Source organism: Plectropomus leopardus, chromosome 6 (genome assembly GCF_008729295.1).
Source record: "Plectropomus leopardus isolate mb chromosome 6, YSFRI_Pleo_2.0, whole genome shotgun sequence".
In the NCBI taxonomy this organism is placed as follows: Eukaryota; Metazoa; Chordata; class Actinopteri; order Perciformes; family Serranidae; genus Plectropomus; species Plectropomus leopardus.
This window is the reverse complement of record NC_056468.1, coordinates 6897660-6923681: the sequence shown is the minus strand read 5'-3', so window position 1 is coordinate 6923681 and position 26022 is coordinate 6897660. Positions and strand designations below refer to the sequence as shown.

Here is a 26022-nt window from a genome sequence, read left to right as displayed (position 1 = left end):
TTTTATAACCAGCAGAGTAAAAAGTTTCACTTTTGTCTGACATTCTACTGCTCTGTCTGTGTCCAGGTTATGCTCTGCGCTCTGAGAGTGTGGTGCAGTCTGTAACTAACTGGTATATATTTTTCAACAGTGTTCTTCATGTACCGTCCAGCTCCAAAACTGGAATATCTATTTGTGGCAGCAGATAACAAATAACAGGTGGTATGGAAAGCCCTGTCAGTTAGCTGTAGGGCGGACAAAGAAGAGATCTTATTTCCTCTGGGTATAATTGATGAAATAGTTAATTATCACTACAAAATGTTTTCATCAAGTGGAACATAAAAAACGACAATTTCATGAATTATACTACCTTGACAACCTTGAGGTATTCACTGGATCCTAATGATTTTGAATGTTGGGTTTTTGTTTCGTTTTTTGCTTTGTTTTGTTTTGTTTTGTTTTTGAAATTGTATTTATAGAACTCTTTCAGCCCAAGCAGAAGCATTCAGTTCCTCAATTCAAACACCAGGACTGGACCGAAAATTGAAAGGGAAAATATATTCAGGATTTTTTCTGGGGGCATGTGACATGTGCAAAACGTGTGTTTTGACGACTAGTTTGGTTTCATATTGAGCCTCATCCTAACATTTGTTTCAAGTACAGTATTTCTTGTTCTAAGAATATTGCAGAAATGAGAGTCCTATCTTGACAGACTAAAGGAGATCACTGGACTAGAATCAAGCAAATGCCACTTACTTCCAGGAAACACAAGTTGATTTACACTGAAAACAAGTGGCACAATCTGCCACTGCAGGCAGAAGTTTGCCTTTTTGCATTTTAGGGCTCAATATCAGATTGAATCAGACATCTTTCTGGACTTGACTGAACACTCTGTGTCTCTCCATGTCTCTGGCAGTCTGCAGCAGGAGAACAGGGATCTGAAAGCCACAGTTGCAGAGCTCAAGTCTGCCCTGGAGGCAGAACGCCGTCGCGTGGCCGCTGTGGAGATCTGCCTGAGAAACGCTGAGCGTAGCCGAGACGAGGCCCAGAGACGCAACGAGGAGCTGCAGAGAGACATTCAGCAGTTCCTCACCAAAACGCCACAAGCTCCCACCTAACAGTCATTCTCAGACTAAATGGTATGTGGATTTATGACTCTGTAAACCTCAACAGAGCAAATGTCACATAAACTGGTTATGGAAAATACAGTTTTCCTCCAGTGGGATGAAACTGGATCGTTTCCATTTGAGCTTTGTTTGATCCTCAAGATAAATCATTGGCTCATTTGTTTGTGTCTCTGAGGAAAGTTTGTTTAGAAGAGATCTGAATAGGCTTTAATCTCACTTTTCACGTTAATGACTAAAACAGTTTGTGTCTCCCTGCTGCAGGAGTCATGTGTGTATGAACTGCCTTGATCTGGTGTGTCCACAGAAATGCACAAACATCAGCATTAGACTGAACCCTTTGGTCAGAGATCGACTGGACTGAATAATGTTAATGGGTAGTACAAATACTGTGTCATATATGGAGTGAATAATCCATTATTTGATGTATCGTTTCAGTGGTAAATTAATAAAACAAAAGCGCACGTTCAAGTGTTTTTGTTGATACATGATATACCTTTTAGCTGCTTTTCAGATGGCATAAACTGCTTACATAAAAATGTTATGGCAATGTCCTGTCAGTGAAGTTGATAAAAGATACAGGCCTGAAAGCTGTGGACATTGTGCATGATGTGAGAATCTGCTGGCAGGGTTAAACTGTTAAGTCTGGCATAAAGATTCTGCAGACATACAGCTCTGTGAGCACATGCTTTAGCCAGTTCTCTTTCCAAACTCGTAAATACCGCTGCTTTGACAGTTCTCTTGGCGTAACGCTAAAAGCTATGTTTCATGGTGGCATGAAACGCTTCTTGATGGGTCAGGTGAGAATGTAGCCGGACAGAACTGGTTGCGCTGTTATTATAATATTCTGGTGGTCACCTGCCATGTCCACATGACTGCGACAGGTCAGCGTCAGGTTGAAATGCTGCGGGTGAGGATATAATATAAGCCCGAGGTTGCCTATAGAGAGGGCATGAGGGGCTGTGGATGGATCCGACAAACCCTGGACTTTCATGTGCGAGTACAGTGTTTGCCTCCCCTCTGAATTTTGTGATTTTTTTCGACACCTTACCATGTGCCTCCTTCCCCTAATCCTAAGCATCCGTTACCATGTTGCCTAACCTAACCATTGGTGCTGGCATGTTGACTTGCAAACATCCCAGCGTGCTACTGTTGCCTAAACATAACCATGAGCAGCATCATTCCAGCATGTGTTTGTGTTGACATCAACAGCAGACACAGAAGGATGACGAGAGCCTAACTCGTAGATGCGGAAGTCCCCTGCACATGTGTGACAACTTTGGATGAGGACAGGTTTGAGCTAATGTTAATATCAGCTGGCTGGCATGCTAACAGTGACTTAGGTGCTAATGCATGTATAATTTTTTAGTTACCCATCTTACTTTAACATTTTAGCATACTACCATTTGCTAAGTGGACCAAAAGAGTGGTTTCATGAATCAGTTTGCTTACAGGAACCATTCACTAGCGTGGTGTTAGCAGCAGGTGGTTTTGCCAGTACCAGTGTTACATCAGTAAAAGCTCTTTGCTGTTAGGAGACCACTTAAATCAGCTTGTTACTTCTGGTTTGCCTTTTGCAATGTAGGATTTGATATTCGAAGCTCTGTTCTGTCTATGTTGCCCTTTTAGAGCAAACCAACTTTATTCTAATGTAACTTTGCTTAGTTCCTAACAGAAAAGCAAGAACGAGAACAGGTGAGCATCATGTAGTGCCCCAGGGCCAGCACATGTAGTGGGTAAAGTGCTTTATTTAGGGCCTTTAAGTATCACCCAGAGAGCCTGATATGAAGAGAGGGCAAAAATTACAGTAAATAGTGAAGGTGTAACAGAAAAACTCACAGTACAGCAAAAAGTAAAATGTGGAAGTGCCAATACTGTGTACCAGTGAGTACAGGGCCCACTTGGCACTGGTCCAAATTGACAATAAATGTATTTCATGGCAATCCTTTTGACAGCTGTTGATATACTTGAGTCTTCCCCTTACGTACCCACTGAACAACACTTCAATTCCATTCAATTAGCCTTAACTCTAGCATTGCAAAGAGATCAGATATCACTATAATTCACCTCAGAGAGTGTGGGGCAGCAAGAAACACAACTCTGATGAATGTTGTTACTGATGAAAATTGCTCTGTGTCTGCTAGATGTGTAACAGTCAATTATTTGCCTGAACATTCCTCATGATGACATGTAACAGTCCTAATATGTCAATGTTATGATTTCCACTGCAATGATTTAATACTGCTTTAAAGATACCTGCTTTTGTAAGACTGATCAGTAGCTTACTAAATACTAAGTACTCTCAACCTGAAGTGATTTTGTAATATATTTTGCAGTGATAGTGTTATACGGAAGTGTGTTGGTTTTCCAAACATTCTCTATCCCTAAAAAAAACACAACACTGTGAAGGAAAAACAGATGGAAAGCATAAAATGTGAACATTTGGTATCTGCACAAAACATTGTCTGTTGGAAGGTTCAATCTAAAAATAGAAACACTGACTTTCAAAAAAAAATCACGTTACACCCTTAGGTCCATGATGCACACCATATGGATGGGACTGACAGTGCAAATCTGTGTGTGTGTGTGTGTGTGTGTGTGTGTGTGTGTGTGTGTGTGTGTGTGTGTGTGTGTGTGTGTGTGTGTGCGCGCGTGTGTGCGTGTGCGTGTGTGTGTGCGTGCAACAGGACATTGTCATTATCAAGCCTTCTTACGACCATCAGGAAGATGTGACAGTGTGTTGCCGCAGCAGTTTAACAGCGTGACAGATAACAGCATGTCTGTCAACTGTCAGCCTGGCAGATGAGTGGCAGAGGCAGGAAAAAGCCCATTCTTTCCCATCTCTGTGACGCGCAAGAATCAGGAGTGTATCAGCAGGTCACACAAAGAATCTCAGGAATGAAGGACGGTTGTGTAGTAGCATCTGTTCTCATCTGTTCAGGTGATGAACAGATGAGTTATTCAAATCTGTTAAGGAACCAGACTTGACAAATCTAAAAAGACTTTCAAGTTGACTTGGACTTCAACACCAACGACTCATAACTTTACTTGGACTTGAGCCTTTCACCTAAAAAATATTTTATGCCTGTCTTAATTTGGGACTTGACTTGGGACACAGTTGCACAGACTTGAGACCTACTTGCGACTTGCAAAACAATGACTTAGATGTTTTCGAATGTCATTAATAGAGGTGGAACTGACTAGCCTCTTGGTAGCAGTGGCAGTCTGTCTCATCATGTACAGTTTATGTCTAAAGCTCCCTGTACATCTCTTGAAACCACGTATTCTTGAGTTGTACCTTACTCTTACATTTTATGGAGCCTCTTGAACCAAGATAACCTAGTGCAGGCACAGTTTCAGTTTACTAGAAAAGGAAGTAAAAAGAACATTTTGTCAAGCACAGAGGGGGGTGGGGGGTGGAGGATTGTTACTTTGTTGAATGAACATAAATGACTATTTTGTACGACTTGAAATGCCCTCCAGACTAACCGTCAGCTCAGTATCTTTCATCCTTGATCATTAAGGCCTCACACCTCATTGCATTTCAATTTCATTTGGACAAGTGTTGTCTAATAGATATATCCTGTTACATTCAACAATATCAACAGAGCATTGGTATATTTTGTCTAAAAGAAATAGTCAATGGAGCCTAGGCGGCAGCTTGCAGAACTCCACCATTTACAAAGCAAATAAACAAATGAAGAATATCAACCCTGGAGCACCCACCCAAACAAAATAGCGCTTCCACAAGGAAGAGGCTACAGGACAGTGTTTACAAAATCCTCATTAAGGAAGTTGTGAGATAACACACGCTCATGTGCATCACACAAAGTTGAAGGCACGTACGCACACACACCAGCAAAGAGACCATAAGCACTGAGCAATGCAGAGCCCACCATATCATAGATAAGGGACAGAAAGAAAGAGCTGGGAAGAAGAGAGCAGAACATAGAGAGACTGTCAGAGAAGAGGACGCAACAGAGATGACTCGGACGGACCAAGCCAAGCCTCGGCCACCCTGTCTCCGGAACTGCAGCCCTGTCGCACAGGACATCAAAAGGTGTGCAAGTGAATAAATGCTGTGAGATCAAGACAGCAGCAGGAACACACACGCCTGCAGGGAGGCTCCCAGTGGTCAGTGCAAGGGTCAACAACTCTACTGTGTACTGCCAAGGATCCAGAACTTTCTTTGCAGATGAACTGACCACAATATTAATTAACCTTTGGATTGAGGCATTCAGAGATCATAATAATTTTGTCTTACTCTTGCATCGACTCATCTAAAGACAACCCCAGAGGGCGAACAATAGAAAGCTGCAGATAATTTTTCCCATGGCGAGTATTTGGGTCTCTCAACTGGGAACCATCTGCAGCTCCACAACTTTGCTCTTGCTGTTTTCCACCCTTCTGCTCCAGGGGCCTCTCTGTGGACTGAGCAGCCCAATTTCAAATGCCCATCAGAGACATCGCCCTGCTCCAGGGCTAGGAGATGGGCATGGAGGGGTGGTGGATCCATCACTTCTGGAGCAGGACAACAACGTGGATATGCAGAGCCTGATGGAGAGCCTGAAAGAACAGTTTCTTCGGACTTTCAACCTGACTGGCTTGGGTCCTCCACCCCTGTCTCCTGGAAGCACAAGAGAAGAGCCACCTGAGTACATGATGGAGCTTTACAACCGTTTTGCTAATGATCGCACTGCCATGCCCACCTCCAACATCATACGAAGCTTCAAAAATGAAGGTAAGGATTCTCTGTCCTATATGATGATGCCCCTGTTGATCATATTGATTGGTTAAAAAATGAGAACTACTTTCTCTTTCTTGGTTGCTGCTTTTTTTATTGAATACTTCTTGACATAAGGCCAAAGAATGTAAGTAGTGAAACCGAGAACAAGGGTGCTCTAGTGAATACAAACAGTTTTTAAGTAGACTGAAGCTTCAAGCATGCACAAACCAAAATTTAGCTGTTTAAATCCAAGCCTTAGTCATGACGCTATTGCTTGTTACTTCTTGGTGCAAGGCAATATTCATATAAAAGTATTATTCTCATACTGAAATGAATCAGCTTGCAAGAAAAGATAATAGTTAAATGTTTCCCAAGTAAGAATGAAACAGGACAGATTCCTCAATAGGGTTATTTTAGGACAGAGTTAAGATACATTGCAGAACTCAGCTAAAAATCTTATTAGGAAGACTTCAAAAATATATGCAGAAGATCATCTTTGACCGTTTCTCTTTCCCAGATTCATCTCCCAGTGTTGTGGGCACTGGAGGAGTCAGACGTCACCCACTCCTCTTCAATGTATCAGTCCCTCATCATGAACATATCACAGCGGCTGAGCTTCGCCTCTACACTCTTGTCCAGACTGACCGCCACCTCTATGCTGGTGTCGACCGCAAGGTTACTATCTATGAAGTGGAATTGCAGGTTGGAGATGACAACATGACTGATGAAAACCCTGTGAGAGGTGATGCGTTTAGCAGAGGAGGAGAGCGGATAGAGTTGGGGGAGTTGGCGTCACGCCAGGTCTATGGCACTGATAATGGCTGGGAGGCTTTTGACCTCACTGCTGCTGTTCAACGCTGGCGCAAATCTGAGCGTGGCACCACACACCGGTTGGAAGTGCACATTGCCAGCATGGCAAATGAGGATAATGTTCAAATCACAGAGGACAACAAAGACATGAATCCAACTGAAGGGGACATGAAGATTGACACTAGCCCTGAGGAGAAACACAAACCTCTGCTGATTATTTTTTCTGACGACCAAAGTAGCGATCACCGTGAAGACAAGCGCGAGCTGAATGAGATGATTGACCATGAAACCTCCAACATGGTTTCCCAGAACGACTTGGGGACAGGCCTAAACGGGGTGTGGGATGAGCTGGGTAGGGACAGGAATGAGGGAGATGAAGAGGCAGAGCCAGATGAAGAGGACCTTATCCAAATGCGATCCAATCTGATTTACGACACGGCATCTCGCATTCGTCGCAATGCCAAGGGAAACCATTGCAAGAAGCAGTCTCTTTACGTTGAGTTCAAGGATATTGGATGGGACAGTTGGATCCTGGCACCCACTGGTTACGATGCCTTTGAGTGCACTGGCATTTGTTCCTTCCCCCTGACAAAGCACGTCACACCCACCAAGCATGCCATTGTCCAGACTTTGATTAACATTAACAGTCCTCAGAAGGCGGCACGAGCTTGTTGTGTACCCACCAAGCTTGACCCCATTTCCCTGCTGTATTTGGATGATACAGGTGTGGTCACCTACAAGTACAAGTTTGAAGGCATGGTGGTGGCTGAGTGTGGCTGCAGATAGTCCGTGCTTTGAGAGAGTTCAACTCTTAGTAAAGTCTTACAACAAGAGGAAAGACATAGAACAACAGATAAGGTGACAAAGGAGGTTAGCCTAAATTATCTTCAACAAAGGGACTATTGCTGGAATCTCTGTAAGGGTTACTCGGCAAGATTGGAGTTGCAAATTCACTATTCATGAAACTAAGTGTTCTCCAAATAAATGATTGTGGACAAATAGACAGCAAAACAAAAACAAGTACTTCATCTAAAGGCATGAATATAAGTTGCCATCGTTCATACAGCGCAAAGACAGTGTACTGCAGATCTGCAGTTGATATGTTGCCAGTTGTGATGCCAAGGTGTTTCCTCATACCCACAAGACTGAAAAGGCACAAGTTTTCCCAAAGGACCAAACCAAGCACATCCTACTGTGTGTGCGGCCTGGTGGGAACCAGTGGGCCAGTAGTCCCCCTCCCTGTCCTTCCCCCTGACATCTGTCTTCCTCTCCACTTATCTCTGGCCTCCCTACTCGATGCAAACACTAATCAGCACTTCATGTGTCCTGGCGCTGTGAAATGACCCCCCTTGAGGCAACCTGACAAGACATGAACTCTCCAGGCTGACCTCCTGCCTCCTGCAGCCTCCTGATACGTAGGCGCTGTGCAGGGGTCCCAGCGGCAGGGTTATCAATTCCAACCCTGTTTCCCACTTCACATGCCTCTTTTCCACTCCCCCTTGCACAGTGATACCAAGGTGTGGGGGGTTGAGAAACATGAATGCCACCACTCAGGCTTGGAGAACTAAACGCCATTCTGGGTAACTTTTGAGGTGGTGGGATGGGGGAGTGGGACAGGACAAGGGGGCAGGGGTTGTCCACATTCCTAGGCAACAAACAATTTTAACTGTCTCAACTCACTGACCCAGCACCATGTGCCCCTAACATATCTCCAACTCAGTTGAGTCATCCATCACTTTTATGGTAAAAACGGCCTTTTTTGGACAGATGGCCAAACTCGTGAATAGAACAGGGGGCACCTTGTTACCTTAACTTTATGGATATCCAAAGAAAATGCAGTTACAGAAATATGGTTTCTTTGTTTTAAAGCCTTTTGATACCTCTGCTGCTTGTGTCAAGTAAAGACTATTTATTGTTTAATTTATTGATTTTTACAACAGAGTAGATAACTATATATGTACATTTGTAAGTTACGAAGAGTAAAGCAGGTTGTGTATCCATGACAATGCATTTGCAGCACAAAATTGTTTCTGTTGGGAAGATAAATGGTAATGATTTCAAAAACAATAAAGAACAATTACTGAACAAATCCTAAATGAAAAGTGTCCTTATCTACAAATTTAAGACATACCTCACTCACAAAATTACCGTTTGCGTATCAATTACTTATCATGTTACCTTCAATTCGTAAAGAAAACTTTGTTTTTCCCACATGCCTCAAAGAATCCAAAAAACAGTGAACATTCTATCAAAAGCTTACAAAATGCCCATTTGCAAACTGTCACACAACTGCAGTATAATCCAAGTATTGTGGGCCTAGTGGGTATGTCAGTACTTACCAAAGTGAAGTACTCCTTTAATCACTGATGCTTACTGTGTCAGAAAGTTTACACACCATTAAAATGTCATCAGGATTACCTCATATCAAGATAAAAGTAAATATTTTTAGGTTAAAAACTAAATTGATGTCATTTTTCACAGTTAATTGTACATTATCTATTTTTACACATTACAATTATCAATCAAAGCATCTTCGGTCCACCAACTTTTCTTTCTGATATTTTAGGAAGACGCTGCTTGACCAATGAGACAATGCAATGCTGAAATCATTCAGTCCAACAGTATCAGCTTACAGGTCATAGTTCATACATGACACACAAACAAAGAACCATGGGAAAATGAGTGGATGGCCTGCTAATGAACAAAACGGATGGCCTGATGCTCACTCTGACAGCTAGCAGATGCAGACAGCTGTGATGAAAAACCTGTTCGTGAGGAGAGAATGTCAACAGAAAACAAACAAAGATCTGGACTCCAGTATCTCTTTCTTTTCTCTCTATTTCTAGCTGTGAATATTAAACTAGATTGCAAGATCACTGTATTTTCCTTTTCAAGTACCAGGGCAAATTGAAAATGAATAAAGGATACAGACCAGACTGGTGCTATGAAATGCAGAGAACTTACTATCATGTCTTTGTTGTTAACAATACATGTTAAACTAAATGGTGAGATGTCTGTGCTCGGTTTGCGTAAGTTCCACTGTAGGATACAGACACAATGCAAAAAAACTTTAAGACTAACAGGCTTTTGCAACATGACCAATGCTAAAAATGCAAACAAAAAAAAAAGTCACAGCAAAATATGTCAAACAAATTAGGATAAAATGTCATTATATAAAGTATGCCATAAAAATGCAAAAAAACAAAACAAAAAAAACACCATAGTATATAATGTCATTAAAATCAGAAAAAAAGTCATAGTATAGAATGTCATAAAAATCAAAAATATACATCATAGTATAGTATCTTTTAACAAATCCTCCCCCCAAAAAACAAACAAAAAAAACAACAAAAAAGGCCATAGTATAGCATGTCATGAAAGTCAGAAAAAGTCAGTGTAGTATGTCAAAAAAATCATTGCATTGTATTTAAAAAAAAAAAAAAAAATGGTCATAGTATAGTTTGTCGCAAAAATGCAAAAAAAGGTTTAGTGCAATATATCATAAAAATTAGAATGCCATAGTTCAGTATGTAAAAAACATCATAAACATTAAAAAAGACTGTCATACTTTATTATATATAAAAAATCATAGTATAGTATGTCATAAAAATGCAAAAAGATTGTCATAGTATAGTATGTCCAGATTGATAAATAGAGCTACAGGTAAGAGGAAAATTATGTAGTTTTGATTTTTGTCACTGCTCCTTTAATTTTATTAGTATAGTTACTTATTTAGTCACAGCTTATGAAAATGCAGGTGGGTGGCACGTCTGATGTAAATATAACTAATGCAAACATAATGCCATCGCAACGTTGTTGTAAAACGAAGAATATGTAATGCCTCTACTCTCCCTTATGGTTCTGTTTTATGGTTATTTTATCATTTTGAATCACCATAAAGTAAAATTCTACTTTGCTTCTGCATGTGCTATACATAACCTTCAAACATGTCCAAAGCCACCCCAAAAACCGTCTTTGGCAGCAGCCCACTAATGACAAGTGCACTGAGATGTTTCAGACAGCAAACAGGTCGCTTTGCTGACCTCTGTTGTAAGATGAGAGCAACGGTCATCTAAAAATGGTTACAGACCAGAGAGCAAGAACCTTAGCCAGTTATTGTGTCAACAGGAGGTCTCAGCTATGTAAAGCTCACTAATTGAATATTTACACAATGGTGGAAGAAATATGAATCTGGCTTTTGTCACTGAATAGCAAACTTTCAAGAAATATGATGAAATGGGAAGTCTTTAGTATTTGCTCTGATAAGGACTGTTGGCAAGTGCTCTGTGCTTTTTCTCTCTCTTGTTTTGACTTGACTCCGTCTATCCAAAGAATTTTAATCTCTCCTGTTGTTTGGATGCTGGATTATGTGAGGGATTTGGCCTACGTGATTAAATTAGGAGCACACCTTACAGCAAGTAAACAAACACGGCGCATGTTCTCACAGTGTGTCAAAACCCTGTAATGCTTCAGCGGCTGACATCCTGACGTCAGCTGCAGGATGTGGACGTGTGTTTCGCTGTGCATGTTGGTGTGTGTCATTCAAAGCTGCATGACTCACCCTGACTCTGACGTGGGGTCTGTAATAGGGCCTGATTGTTTCCGTTTTGGGTCACATGTTTATCATTCCATCTCTTGGCAACATCACCACCCAGCACTCATGTCGTGCTCTGTCCTCCAATTTCCCAAGAATATTACACTGCTTAAACATTGCTTTGTGACCATATGCAAAAGCTCCTCCACTTTTTCAAACACCTTTTAGCAATTTGCATTCAAGTCTGATCTTGCGAAATATTGGTACTTTGGAAGAGTTAGAAATGAAAAACAGATGTTCAGTGTAGTTAATACTGTAGGATGACGAGACTGCTTTCTCAGAACAATGTCTTCACTTTAAGTCAGCACAAAAAGAACGGCACAACTGTCACTCTTCATTAAAACTAATGACTTTCGCTGACCAGAGACCCTCAAAAAATATATAAAAGGTTGTTATTGAGAGGCAAGAGTATGAGAAAAATGTGTTTTATTATTACATGTTAAAATCATGTTGAAAAAGACACATCATTGCGAAGGTAAAATAATGCGAAATATACTTGTCTCTTTACAGGAAATGCATTTGACACCATTTCATTCAGTGTTAGACCCCATACCTCACTGTGGTGAAGTGTAGGAAAGTTGAGCAATCTGGACCTCTTTGCTGTCCTTTTTTTCATGTGAGCACAGCATGATGGAAAGGTAGCCAGAAATCACCTGGCATAACTCCAGCTCAATTCTGTGGGAAATAAACCCTGAGCATGTTGTTATTGTCGGATTTTTAAAGGTATTGATTGCCATTCCTCCCTTGTAAAACAAATTACAAAGGTTACAGATGCACAAAGGGACTAAAAGACTTGTCATCTCTAAAAACATGTGGTTTTCATTGCTCGGCCAAATCCATATGGAATCTGTTAACAGACGGGGTAGGAAGCTGAGGGGCCCAGGGCATACAAATCACTCACCACAGCAGCACAGCAGAAACTTGAACCTGAGGCCAACATCAAAACACCAAACCAGTGTCCCGCTTTCATACATTTTCTCATACTTAAGTGACCAAATAGAGCATTGAACATAGCAGAATCTTTACAAAATACAAACATACAACAACATACATAAATATTTGGCTCAAATAGGAATGTTCACTTCAAAATATTTACATTAATCCTAAATGGTAGACAGTCCAAATACAATATTTAGAATTTGCACAACTTGCTTTACCTTTCATGATAATTGAAAGACAAATATCAAATGATTTAGCTATATTAAAAATGGGAAATATGCTTATTTGCCTTCCCTCTAAGAGTTAGATTACAAGAAACATACTACCCTTACATCTATATGGTAAATATTAAGCTGCAGCCAGCTGTCAATTTAGCTTATCTTAGCATAAACCATCCTATTTTGATGCCTTGAGTTGGGCGCTTTTGCCGGCGCCTTCTTGGAATTTTGGATTTACCATATTTGGTAACGAGGCTGGAGATAACGCTAGCTTCTGGCTTAGTTAGGACGGTGGATTTAACAACATAGTTATCTGTGATGATGCTAATGCTAATTTGCACTGTTAAACCAGGCTTAACACCAATTAAACAAAATGTATTTACAGGAAAAACTGAATATCAGATTCACAAGAGGGTCTTATAGTACAACCAAATGTTGAACAAGTAATAATTAACTTTCATGGACCAAAAGCGCGTTGAAATAGAGACAGTCACAGCTATGCCTATACTTTGTTAATCTGGGTTGCACCATGGTTGCATTGGCTAATCAACATTGGCGTGATAGCAACTTGCCAACAAATGCCCACTTGTCACCTGAAGCGACCTTACTTATGTAGAACTTTAAGTCTTGATAACATTTAAATGTAAAGTTGTAATGGATGTTGAAATTAGCTATAAAGACTATTTGTACCAGGCTGTACACATGTTTACTCCTGCTGTAAAGTTCAGCATTTTAACATGGGGGTCTATGGGGATTGACTAGCTTTTGGAGCAAGCCTCAAGTGGCTATTTGAGGAACTGCAGTTTTTGGCACTGCTGTTGGCTTCATATTTCTGTCCCAGAGGAAGACTATTGGCTCTTGCTAGAAATAAAATGATAAAGATTCACATTTCAGGACCTTAAGCCCACCAATTAACATTTTAACATTTCTATACCTATACATGTTAGTTTCATCTTTACATAAGTTTTGTTGTTTTACATTTTATGTGCCAGGTGTCGTCACTTCCTGGAGTCTCTGCTGAGGCGTGCTCGCTGTTTTCCCATTTCCAGTGTTTATGCTAAGTTAAGCTAACTTTCTTTTGGCTGTAGCTTCCAATTAACCATACCAATTTGAGAGTACCTCAAACTTCTCTTTGAGTAGCCTTGAATGTGTGAATATCAGCAGACATCTGCTCAATATGTAATCTTCCCTTTACCTATGAGCGCCTACTAAATGAAAGCATGTGAATCCATCCAAAAGCACTCCCATATCACGAAGGCAAATGAGCTGCACATTGTTTGAAGCATTTGTCCATTGTTTCATTGTCTTGATTTGTTATGTCGTCCCTCTGCTCTCCTCATCTGGTGCAGCATGCACTTGATTCAGAGCAGCTGTAGATTTGAGTGCTACAGTGCCATTGTTGGCTTCATATTGTAAATAAAGTATGTGAACATTAAGTTTGCTCATTAGTGAATACTCAGATCGTTGACAAAGAAATAAAAAGTATGAAGTCTTGTTTAGAGAATAAAATAGATTTCAATCATTTTCTTATAAAAGGCAATTTGTAGCTACAACTCTCATAATGTCTTGATACTGTAGGAGTGGGTGGCTGAAATTACAATGGTCAATTTGTTGTAAACTGAATCCTTCATTTGACGGCTTTGCTGTAACTTGAGAAATCCTCAGTTTGCTATGTGCAACAGTTTTGTCACTCTGCTTGTAAATACTGCACTGGGGCACGGTATGTGCCAAAGAGGAGGTCCCAGTGGGTGAAATAAGGGGCGTAGTTGACACTGTGGAGTGTGTGATGGGCTTGATGGCAGGGGGCTCCTCCCAGACAGGGCAGCAGTCTGTGCAGAGCCCAGGGCAGGTTGTAGCCACAGTGGTCCTCCACAGCCAGCCAGCTGTTGACGAGGTGGAAAACAGCCTCACTCAGAGGGTGGCAGCCTACCAGCCAGGCACTGTTAAGAGCCAGCAGCAGCAGCAATAACAGCTCCAGTGGGCTGCTGTCCTGAGCTGCCAGAGCAAAGGGTATGTGGTGCTGGTGGTGCTGCTGGTGGATGTTGCGGTAGAGCCAGGGAACCCTAATGAAGAGCACATAGACAGCTATTTTAGCTTACACTCTTGGCATAGTAAGTGGAAATTAAGGCTAAAAAAGCCAAAAAAGTCACAATTTAGCATTTCAAAGAAATGTCCAAAAACGCCATATTAAAGTATGTCGAAAAATGTCAGATTTCAATAAAAATGGCTAAAAAAACGACATATCGTAGCTTGTACAGATGCATCATAGTGTAAAAAGTGGGGAAAATAGAAGAAAAACAAGTCAAAAACGTCACAATTGAGCATGTCTAACAAATTCCAGAAAACAACATAGTATAGTATGTCAAAAAATGTCAAATTTTGACATGTCATAAAAATGGTTGAAAACTACATATTTTACCTTGTAGAGACGCGTAGTAGTATACAACGTGGAAACAGAGGTCAAATAAGATTAAAAACATCATAATTTAGCATGTTGAAAAAATGGCCAAAAATCGCATACTATAGTATGACAAAAATTTCAAATTTTGACATGTCCCAAAAATGGCTAAAAACTGCATATTATACCATGTAGAGACGCGTCGTATTATACAACATGGAAACATGGACCAAAAAGGGCCAAAAGCGTCATAATTTAGCATGTTGAAAAAATGGCCAAAAACTCGCATCCTATAGTATGACAAAAATGTCAAATTTTGACATGTCCCAAAAATGGCTAAAAACTACATATTATACCTTGTAGAGATGCGTAGTAGTATACAACATGGAAACAGAGGTCAACAAGGACCAGAAACATCATAATTTAGCATGTAGAAAAAATGGCCAAAAATCGCATACTATAGTATGACAAAAATTTCAAATTTTGACACGTACCAAAAATTGCTAAAAATTTCATATTATACCTTGTAGAGACGCGTAGTAGTATACAACGTGGAAACAGAGGTCAAAAAGGGCCAAAAACGTCGTAATTTGGCATGTTGAAAAAATGGCAAAAAATCGCCAAATATATTATGGCAAAAATGTCAAATTTTGACATGTCCAAAAAATGGCTAAATACTACCTATTGTATCTTGTAGAGACGCGTAGTAGTATACAACGTGGAAACAGAGGTCAAAAAGGGCCAGAAACATCATAATTTAGCATGTAGAAAAAATGGCTATAGTATGACAAAAATGTCAAATTTTGACATTTCCCAAAAATGGCTAAAAACTACATATTATACTTTTTGGAAACACATAGTAGTATACAACGTAGAAACAGAGGTCAAAAAGGGCCAAAAACATCATAATTTAGCATGTTGAAATAATGGCCAAAAATCGCATACTATAGTATGACAAAAATTTCAAATTTTGACATTTCCCAAAAAATGGCTAAAAATTTCATATTATACCTTGTAGAGCCGCGTAGTAGTATACAACGTGGAAACAGAGGTCAAAAAGGGCCAAAAACGTCGTAATTTGGCATGTTGAAAAAATGGCCAAAAATCGCATACTATATTATGGCAAAAATGTCAAATTTTGACATGTCCCAAAAATGGCTAAAAACAACATATTATACCTTATAGACACGTAGTGGTATACAACGTGGAAACAGAGGTCAAAAAGGGCCAAAAACATTATAATTTAGCATGTTGAAAAAATGGCCAAAAATCGCATACTATAGTATGACAAAAATGTCAAATTTTGACATGTCCCAAAAATGGCTAAAAAACTACAATTATACCTTGTAGAAATGCGTAGTAGTATAAAAACGTGGAAACAGAGGTCAAAAAGGGCATGAAACATCATAATTTAGCATGCAGAAAAAATCGCCAAAAATCGCATACTATAGTATGACAAAAATGTCAAATTTTGACATGTCCCAAAAATGGCTAAAAACTACATATTATACCTCGTAGAGACGGGTAGTAGTATACAACGTGGAAACAGAGGTCAGAAAGGGCCAAAAACATCATAATTTAGCTTGTTGAAAAAATGGCCAAAAATTGCATTCTTTCGTTTGGCAAAAATGTCCAATTTTGACACGTACCAAAAATGGCTAAAAAACAACATATTATACCTTGTAGAGACACGACTTATTATACAAAATGGAAACATAGGCCAAAAAGGGCCAAAAAACATCATAATTTAGCTTGTTGAAAATGAGCAAAAATCGCATACTATAGTATGACAAAAATGTCAAATTTTGACATGTCCCAAAAATGGCTAAAAAACTACATATTATACCTCGTAGAGACGCGTAGTAGTATACAACGTGGAAAACAGAGGTCAGAAAGGGCCAAAAAACATCATAATTTAGCTTGTTGAAAAATTGGCCAAAAATCGTATACTATAGTATGACAAAAATGTCAAATTTTGACATGTCCCAAAAATGGCTGAAAACAATATAATATAGCTTGTAGAGACGCGTAGTGGTATACAACGTGGAAACAGAGGTCAAAAAGGGCCAAAACATCATAATTTATCTTGTTGAAAAAATGGCCAAAAATCGCATACTATAGTATGGCAAAAATGTCAAATTTTGACACGTACCAAAAATGGCTCAAAACAATATATTATACCTTGTAGAGACACGACTTATTATACAAAATGGAAACATAGGCCAAAAAAAGGCCAAAAACATCATAATTTAGCATGTTGAAAAAAATGGCCAAAAATCACATACTATAGTATGGCAAAAATGTTGAATTTTGACATGTCCCAAAAATGGCTAAAAACTACATATTATACCTCGTAGAGATGCGTAGCAGTATACAACGTGGAAACAGAGGTCAGAAAGGGCCAAAAACATCATAATTTAGCATGTTGAAAAAAAATGAGCAAAAATCGCATACTATAGTATGGCAAAAATGTCAAATTTTGACACGTCCCAAAAATGGCTAAAAACACTACATATTATACCTTGTAGAGACAAGACTTATTATACAAAATGGAAACATAGGCCAAAAAAAGGCCAAAAACATCATAAATTTAGCATGTTGAAAAAAATGAGCAAAAAATCGCATACTATAGTATGGCAAAAATGTCAAATTTTGACACGTACCAAAAATGGCTTAAAACTACATATTATACCTTGTAGAGACGCGTTATTGTATAAAAGTGGAAACAGAGGTCAAAAAAGGCCAAAAACATCATAATTTAGCATGTTGAAAAAATGGCCAAAAATCGCATACTATAGTATGGCAAAAATGTCAAATTTTGACACGTCCAAAAATGGCTAAAAAAACGACATATATACCTTGTAGAGACACGTAGTTGTATAAAACGTGGAAAAAAGGGTCAAAAAAGGGCCAAAAACATCATAATTTAGCTTGTTGAAAAAATGGCCAAAAATCGCATACTATAGTATGGCAAAAATGTCAAATTTTGACACGTCCCAAAAATGGCTAAAACAACATATTATACCTTGTAGAGACACGTATTATTATACAAAATGGAAACAAGGCCAAAAAAGGCCAAAAACATCATAATTTAGCATGTTGAAAAAAAAATGGCCAAAAAATCGCATACTATAGTATGGCAAAAATGTTGTCAAATTTTGACATGTCCCAAAAATGGCTAAAAACTACATATTATACCTTGTAGAGATGCGTAGCAGTATAAAACGTGGAAAAAAGGTCAAAAAAAGGCCCAAAAACATCATAATTTAGCATGTTGAAAAAATGGCCAAAAATCGCATACTATAGTATGGCAAAAAAATGTCAAATTTTGACACGTCCCAAAAATGGCTAAAAACACATATTATACCTTGTAGAGACAAGACTTATTATATAAAAAAGAAACATAGGCCAAAAAAAGGGCCAAAAAACATCATAATTTAGCAGCATGTTGAAAAAATGGCCAAAAATCGCATACTATAGTATGGCAAAAATGTCAAATTTTGACACGTCCCAAAAATGGCTAAAAAACACATATATTATACCTTGTAGAGACACGTAGTTGTATAAAACGTGGAAAACAGAGGCCAAAAAAGGCCAAAAACATCATAATTTAGCATGTTGAAAAAATGGCCAAAAAAATCGCATACTATAGTATGGCAAAAATGTCAAATTTTGACACGTCCCAAAAATGGCTAAAAACTACATATTATACCTTGTAGAGATGCGTTATAGTATACAAAGTGGAAAAAAGGCCAAAAAAGGGCCAAAAACATCATAATTTAGCATGTTGAAAAAATGGCAAAAATCGCATACTATATAGTATGGCAAAAAATGTCAAATTTTGACACGTCCCAAAAATGGCTAAAAACTACATATTATAGCTTGTAGAGACAAGCCTTATTATACAAAAAATGGAAACAAAGGCCAAAAAAGGCCAAAAACATCATAATTTAGCATGTTGAAAAAAATGGCCAAAAATCGCATACTATAGTATGGCAAAAATGTCAAATTTTGACATGTCCCAAAAAAATGGCTAAAAACTACATATTATACCTTGTAGACGCGTTCGTAGTATATAAAAGTGGAAACAGAGGTCAAAAAAGGCCCAAAAAACATCATAATTTAGCATGTTGAAAAAATGGCCAAAAATCGCATACTACTATAGTATGGCAAAAAATGTCAAATTTTGACACTCCCAAAAATGGCTAAAAAAACTACATATTATACCTTGTAGAGACACGTCGTTGTATATAAAACGTGGAAACAAAGGTCAAAAAAGGCCAAAAACATCATAATTTAGCATGTTGAAAAAATGGCCAAAAAATCGCATACTATAGTATGGCAAAAATGTCAAATTTTGACACGTCCCAAAAATGGCTAAAAACAACATATTATATGCTTGTAGAGACACGCGTTATATTGTATAAAAAGTGGAAACATAGGCCAAAAAAGGCCAAAAACATCATAATTTAGCATGTTGAAAAAATGGCCAAAAATCGCATACTATAGTATGGCAAAAAATGTCAAATTTTGACATGTCCCAAAAATGGCTAAAAACACATATTATACCTTGTAGAGATGCGTTATAGTATACAAAGTGGAAACAGAGGCCAAAAAAGGCCAAAAACATCATAATTTAGCATGTTGTTGAAAAATGGCCAAAAATCGCATACTATAGTATGGCAAAAATGTCAAATTTTGACATGTCCCAAAAATGGCTAAAAACTACATATTATAGCTTTGTAGAGCGCTCATTGTATACAAAGTGAAACAAAGGCCAAAAAAGGCCAAAAACATCATAATTTAGCATGTTGAAAAAATGGCCAAAATCGCATACTATAGTATGGCAAAAATGTCAAATTTTGACCGTCCTAAAAATGGCTAAAAAACACATAATATAGCTTGTAGAACAGCCTATTGTATAAAAAACAAAGGCCAAAAAAGGCCAAAAACATCATAATTTAGCATGTTGAAAAAATGGCCAAAAATCGCATACTATAGTATGGCAAAAATGTCAAATTTTGACACGTCCAAAAAATGGCTAAAAACGACATAATATAGCTTGTAGAGACGCGTTATAGTACAAAGTGGAAACAAAGGGCCAAAAAGGGCCAAAAACATCATAATTTAGCATGTTGAAAAAAATGGCCAAAAATCGCATACTATAGTATGGCAAAAATGTCAAATTTTGACATGTCCCAAAAATGGCTAAAAAACATATTATAGCCTTGTAGACACGCGTCATTGTATAGTATACAAGTGGAAAACAAGGCCAAAAAAGGCCAAAAACATCATAATTTAGCATGTTGAAAAAAATGGCCAAAAATCGCATACTATAGTATGGCAAAAAAATGTCAAATTTTGACATGTCCCAAAAATGGCTAAAAACACATATTATACTTGTAGAGACGCGTATTAGTATATAAAAAAGTGGAAACAGAGGTCAAAAAAAGGCAAAAACATCATAATTTAGCATGTTGAAAAAATGGCCAAAAATCGCATACTATAGTATGGCAAAAATGTCAAATTTTTTGACACGTCCCAAAAATGGCTAAAAACAACATATTATACTTGTAGAGACGCCTCGTAGTAGTATATAAAAGTGGAAACAAAGGCCAAAAAAGGCCAAAAACATCATAATTTAGCATGTTGAAAAAATGGCCAAAAATCGCATACTATAGTATGGCAAAAATGTCAAATTTTGACACGTCCCAAAAATGGCTAAAAACAACATATTATAGCTTGTAGAGACATGCTTATATATATACAAAATGGAAACAAAGGCCAAAAAAGGCCAAAAAACATCATAATTTAGCATGTTGAAAAAATGGCCAAAAATCGCATACTATAGTATGGCAAAAATGTCAAATTTTGACATGTCCCAAAAAATGGCTAAAAACAACATAATATATAGCTTGTAGAGACGCGTCATTGTATATTTAAGTGGAAACAAAGGCCAAAAAAAGGCCAAAACATCATAATTTAGCATGTTGAAAAAATGGCCAAAAATCGCATACTATAGTATGGCAAAAATGTCAAATTTTGACACGTCCAAAAAATGGCTAAAAACACATATTATACCTTGTAGAGACGTAGTATATACAACAACAGTGGAAACAAAGGTCAAAAAAAGGCCAAAAACATCATAATTTAGCATGTTGAAAAAATGGCCAAAAAAATCGCATACTATAGTATGGCAAAAATGTCAAATTTTGACATGTCCCAAAAATGGCTAAAAACAACATATTATACCTTGTAGAGACAAGACTTATTATACAAAATGGAAACAAAGGCCAAAAAAGGGCCAAAAACATCATAATTTAGCATGTTGAAAAAATGGCCAAAAATCGCATACTATAGTATGGCAAAAATGTCAAATTTTGACATGTCCCAAAAATGGCTAAAAACAACATATTATATAGCTTGTAGAGACGCGTAGTAGTATATAAAAGTGGAAACAAGGTCAAAAAAGGCCAAAAAACATCATAATTTAGCATGTTGAAAAAATGGCCAAAAATCGCATACTATAGTATGGCAAAAAATGTCAAATTTTGACACGTCCTAAAAATGGCTAAAAACAACATATTATACTTGTAGAGACACGACGCTATTATACAAAAAGTGGAAACAAAGGCCAAAAAAGGGCCAAAAACATCATAATTTAGCATGTTGAAAAAAATGGCCAAAAATCGCATACTATAGTATGGCAAAAATGTCAAATTTTGACATGTCCCAAAAAATGGCTAAAAACGACATATTATAGCTTGTAGAGATGCGTATTAGTATATAAAAAGTGGAAACAAGGCCAAAAAGGGCCAAAAACATCATAATTTAGCATGTTGAAAAAATGGCCAAAAATCGCATACTATAGTATGGCAAAAATGTCAAATTTTGACACGTCCCAAAAAATGGCTAAAAACTACATATTATAGCTTGTAGAGACGCGTCTTATTATATAAAAAGTGGAAAACATAGGCAAAAAAGGCCAAAAAAACATCATAATTTAGCATGTTGAAAAAATGGCAAAAAATCGCATACTATAGTATGGCAAAAATGTCAAATTTTGACACGTCCCAAAAAATGGCTAAAAACTACATATTATACTTTGTAGAGACGCGTATATATAAAAAACGTGGAAACAAAGGCCAAAAAAAGGCCAAAAACATCATAATTTAGCATGTTGAAAAAATGGCCAAAAATCGCATACTATAGTATGGCAAAAATGTCAAATTTTGACACGTCCCAAAAATGGCTAAAAAAACAACATATTATACCTTGTAGAGACACGACTTATATATTTATACAAAATGGAAACATAGGCCAAAAAGGGCCAAAAACATCATAATTTAGCATGTTGAAAAAATGGCCAAAAATCGCATACTATAGTATGGCAAAAATGTCAAATTTTGACATGTCCCAAAATGGCTAAAAAACTACATATTATACCTTGTAGAGACGCGTATATAGTATATAAAAGTGGAAACAAAGGGCCAAAAAAGGCCAAAAAAACATCATAATTTAGCATGTTGAAAAAATGGCCAAAAATCGCATACTATAGTATGGCAAAAATGTCAAATTTTGACATGTCCCAAAAAATGGCTAAAAACAACATATATTATAGCTTGTAGAGACACGTATAGTATATAAAGTGGAAACAAGAGGCCAAAAAAGGCCAAAAACATCATAATTTAGCATGTTGAAAAAATGGCCAAAAATCGCATACTATAGTATGGCAAAAATGTCAAATTTTGACACGTCCAAAAATGGCTAAAAAACAACATATTATACTTGTAGAGACACGACTTATTATATAAAAATGGAAACAAGGCCAAAAAAGGCCAAAAACATCATAATTTAGCATGTTGAAAAAATGGCCAAAAATCGCATACTATAGTATGGCAAAAATGTCAAATTTTGACATGTCCCAAAAATGGCTAAAAACTACATATTATACCTTGTAGAGATGCGTCATTATATACAAGTGGAAACAAAGGTCAAAAAAGGGCCAAAAACATCATAATTTAGCATGTTGAAAAAATGGCCAAAAATCGCATACTATAGTATGGCAAAAATGTCAAATTTTGACATGTCCCAAAAATGGCTAAAAACACATATATACTTGTAGAGAAGCTTATAGTATATAAAATGGAAACAAAGGCCAAAAAAGGGCCAAAACATCATAATTTAGCATGTTGAAAAAATGGCCAAAAAATCGCATACTATAGTATGGCAAAAATGTCAAATTTTTGACACGTCCCAAAAATGGCTAAAAACTACATTATATAGCTTGTAGAGACGCGTATAGTATATTTAAAAATGGAAACAAGGCCAAAAAAGGCCCAAAAACATCATAATTTTAGCATGTTGAAAAAATGGCCAAAAATCGCATACTATAGTATGGCAAAAATGTCAAATTTTGACACTCCCAAAAATGGCTAAAAACACATATTATATTGTAGAGACACGTACTTATATACAAAAGTGGAAACATAGGCCAAAAAAGGGCCAAAAACATCATAATTTAGCATGTTGAAAAAATGGCCAAAAATCGCATACTATAGTATGGCAAAAATGTCAAATTTTGACATGTCCCAAAAAATGGCTAAAAACTACATATATACCTTGTAGAGACGCGTTATAGTATAAAAGTGGAAACAGAGGTCCAAAAAAGGCCAAAAACATCATAATTTTAGCATGTTGAAAAAATGGCCAAAAATCGCATACTATAGTATGGCAAAAATGTCAAATTTTGACACGTCCAAAAAATGGCTAAAAACGACATATTATAGCTTGTAGAGACGCGTATTTATATAAAAATGTGGAAAAAAGGCCAAAAAAAGGCCAAAAAACATCATAATTTAGCATGTTGAAAAAATGGCCAAAAATCGCATACTATAGTATGGCAAAAATGTCAAATTTTGACACGTCCCAAAAATGGCTAAAAACAACATATTATAGCTTGTAGAGACGCCGACATATTATACAAAAGTGGAAACATAGGCCAAAAAAGGCCAAAAACATCATAATTTAGCATGTTGAAAAAATGGCCAAAAATCGCATACTATAGTATGGCAAAAATGTCATTTTGACATGTCCCAAAAATGGCTAAAAACACATATTATAGCTTGTAGAGATGCGTATAGTATATAAGTGGAAACAAAGGCCAAAAAAAAGGGCCAAAAACATCATAATTTAGCATGTTGAAAAAATGGCAAAAATCGCATACTATAGTATGGCAAAAATGTCAAATTTTGACACGTCCCAAAAATGGCTAAAAACACATATTATACCTTGTAGAGACGCGTCAGACTTATTATACAAAATGGAAACAAAGGCCAAAAAAGGCCAAAAACATCATAATTTAGCATGTTGAAAAAATGGCCAAAAATCGCATACTATAGTATGGCAAAAAAATGTCAAATTTTGACACGTCCAAAAAATGGCTAAAAACAACATATATAGCTTGTAGAGACGCGTTATATATACAAAGTGGAAACAAAGGCCAAAAAAGGGCCAAAAACATCATAATTTAGCATGTTGAAAAAATGGCCAAAAATCGCATACTATAGTATGGCAAAAAAATGTCAAATTTTGACATGTCCCAAAAATGGCTAAAAACAACATATTATAGCTTGTAGAGACGCACTTGTATATACAAAGTGGAAAACAAAGGCCAAAAAAGGCCAAAAAACATCATCATAATTTAGCATGTTGAAAAAATGGCCAAAAATCGCATACTATAGTATGGCAAAAATGTCAAATTTTGACATGTCCCAAAAAATGGCTAAAAACTACATATTATAGCTTGTAGAGACGCGTATAGTATATAAAAGTGGAAACAAAGTCAAAAAAGGCCAAAAACATCATAATTTAGCATGTTGAAAAAATGGCCAAAAATCGCATACTATAGTATGGCAAAAATGTCAAATTTTGACATGTCCAAAAATGGCTAAAAACACATATATATAGCTTGTAGAGACGCGTCATAGTAGTATAAAAAAGTGGAAACAAAGGCCAAAAAGGCCAAAAACATCATAATTTTAGCATGTTGAAAAAATGGCCAAAAATCGCATACTATAGTATGGCAAAAATGTCAAATTTTGACACGTCCAAAAATGGCTAAAAACAACATATATATAGCTTGTAGAGACGCGTACATATTATATACAAAAGTGGAAACAAGGCCAAAAAAGGCCAAAAACATCATAATTTAGCATGTTGAAAAAAATGGCCAAAAATCGCATACTATAGTATGGCAAAAATGTCAAATTTTGACATGTCCCAAAAATGGCTAAAAACAACATATATATAGCTTGTAGAGACGCGTAGTAGTATACAAGTGGAAACAAAGGCAAAAAAGGCCAAAAAACATCATAATTTAGCATGTTGAAAAAATGGCCAAAAATCGCATACTATAGTATGGCAAAAATGTCAAATTTTGACATGTCCCAAAAATGGCTAAAAACAACATATTATAGCTTGTAGAGACGCGTCATTATATATAAAATGGAAAACAAGGCCAAAAAAGGGCCAAAAACATCATAATTTAGCATGTTGAAAAAATGGCCAAAAATCGCATACTATAGTATGGCAAAAATGTCAAATTTTGACATGTCCCAAAAATGCTAAAAACAACATATTATATAGCTTGTAGAGACGCGTTAGTAGTATAAAAAACAACGTGGAAACAAAAGGTCAAAAAGGGCCAAAAAAGGCATCATAATTTAGCATGTTGAAAAAATGGCCAAAATCGCATACTATAGTATGGCAAAAATGTCAAATTTTGACATGTCCCAAAAATGGCTAAAAAAACAACATATTATAGCTTGTAGAGCCTCATTGTATTACAAAAATGGAAAACAAGGCCAAAAAAGGCCAAAAACATCATAATTTAGCATGTTGAAAAAATGGCCAAAAATCGCATACTATAGTATGGCAAAAATGTCAAATTTTGACCGTCCCAAAAATGGCTAAAAACAACATATTATAGCTTGTAGAGACGCGTTATAGTATATAAAATGGAAACAAAGGCAAAAAAGGGCCAAAACATCATAATTTAGCATGTTGAAAAAATGGCCAAAAATCGCATACTATAGTATGGCAAAAATGTCAAATTTTGACATGTCCAAAAATGGCTAAAAACGACATATATATAGCTTGTGAGACGACTTATTATTATACAAAGTGGAAACAAAGGCCAAAAAAGGCCAAAAACATCATAATTTAGCATGTTG

The 26022-nt window shown here is 37.0% G+C and overlaps 3 protein-coding genes across 4 annotated transcripts in view; 2 read left to right on the top strand and 1 right to left on the bottom strand.

Moving 5' to 3' along the window:
- Positions 1-26022, top strand: part of arhgap25 (Rho GTPase activating protein 25) — a 56678-nt gene that overhangs the window by 15485 nt on the left and 15171 nt on the right. The window contains exons 11-12 of one of the 2 annotated variants that reach the window (XM_042488777.1): positions 896-1118; positions 1368-1577. In XM_042488777.1, coding sequence (XP_042344711.1) covers positions 896-1097 — 202 coding nt within the window. In that variant the 3' untranslated portion in view covers positions 1098-1118; positions 1368-1577. Of the gene's footprint in view, positions 1-895; positions 1119-1367; positions 1578-26022 lie in introns of those variants that run through there. The other variant, XM_042488778.1, reaches the window with a different exon arrangement.
- bmp10 (bone morphogenetic protein 10) lies at positions 3769-8724 on the top strand. The gene is made up of 2 exons (XM_042488779.1): positions 3769-5844; positions 6347-8724. The coding sequence occupies exons 1-2, from the start codon at positions 5436-5438 to the stop codon at positions 7423-7425; spliced, it is 1488 nt and encodes a 495-aa protein (XP_042344713.1). The 5' UTR covers positions 3769-5435; the 3' UTR covers positions 7426-8724.
- ch25hl3 (cholesterol 25-hydroxylase like 3) overlaps positions 11693-26022 on the bottom strand; it is a 29226-nt gene continuing 14896 nt past the window's right edge. The window contains exon 2 of the mRNA XM_042488780.1: positions 11693-14453. Within this exon, the coding sequence (XP_042344714.1) occupies positions 14078-14453 (376 nt within the window). The 3' untranslated portion in view covers positions 11693-14077. The remainder of the gene's footprint in view (positions 14454-26022) is intronic.

Bases quoted from the DNA above. Each gene is read 5' to 3' on its own strand.
- bmp10 (XM_042488779.1), top strand. From the start codon at position 5,436: ATGGCGAGTATTTGGGTCTCTCAACTGGGAACCATCTGCAGCTCCACA. The intron at 5,845-6,346 runs GTAAGGATTCTC...TCTCTTTCCCAG, and splicing joins ACGAAGCTTCAAAAATGAAG to ATTCATCTCCCAGTGTTGTG.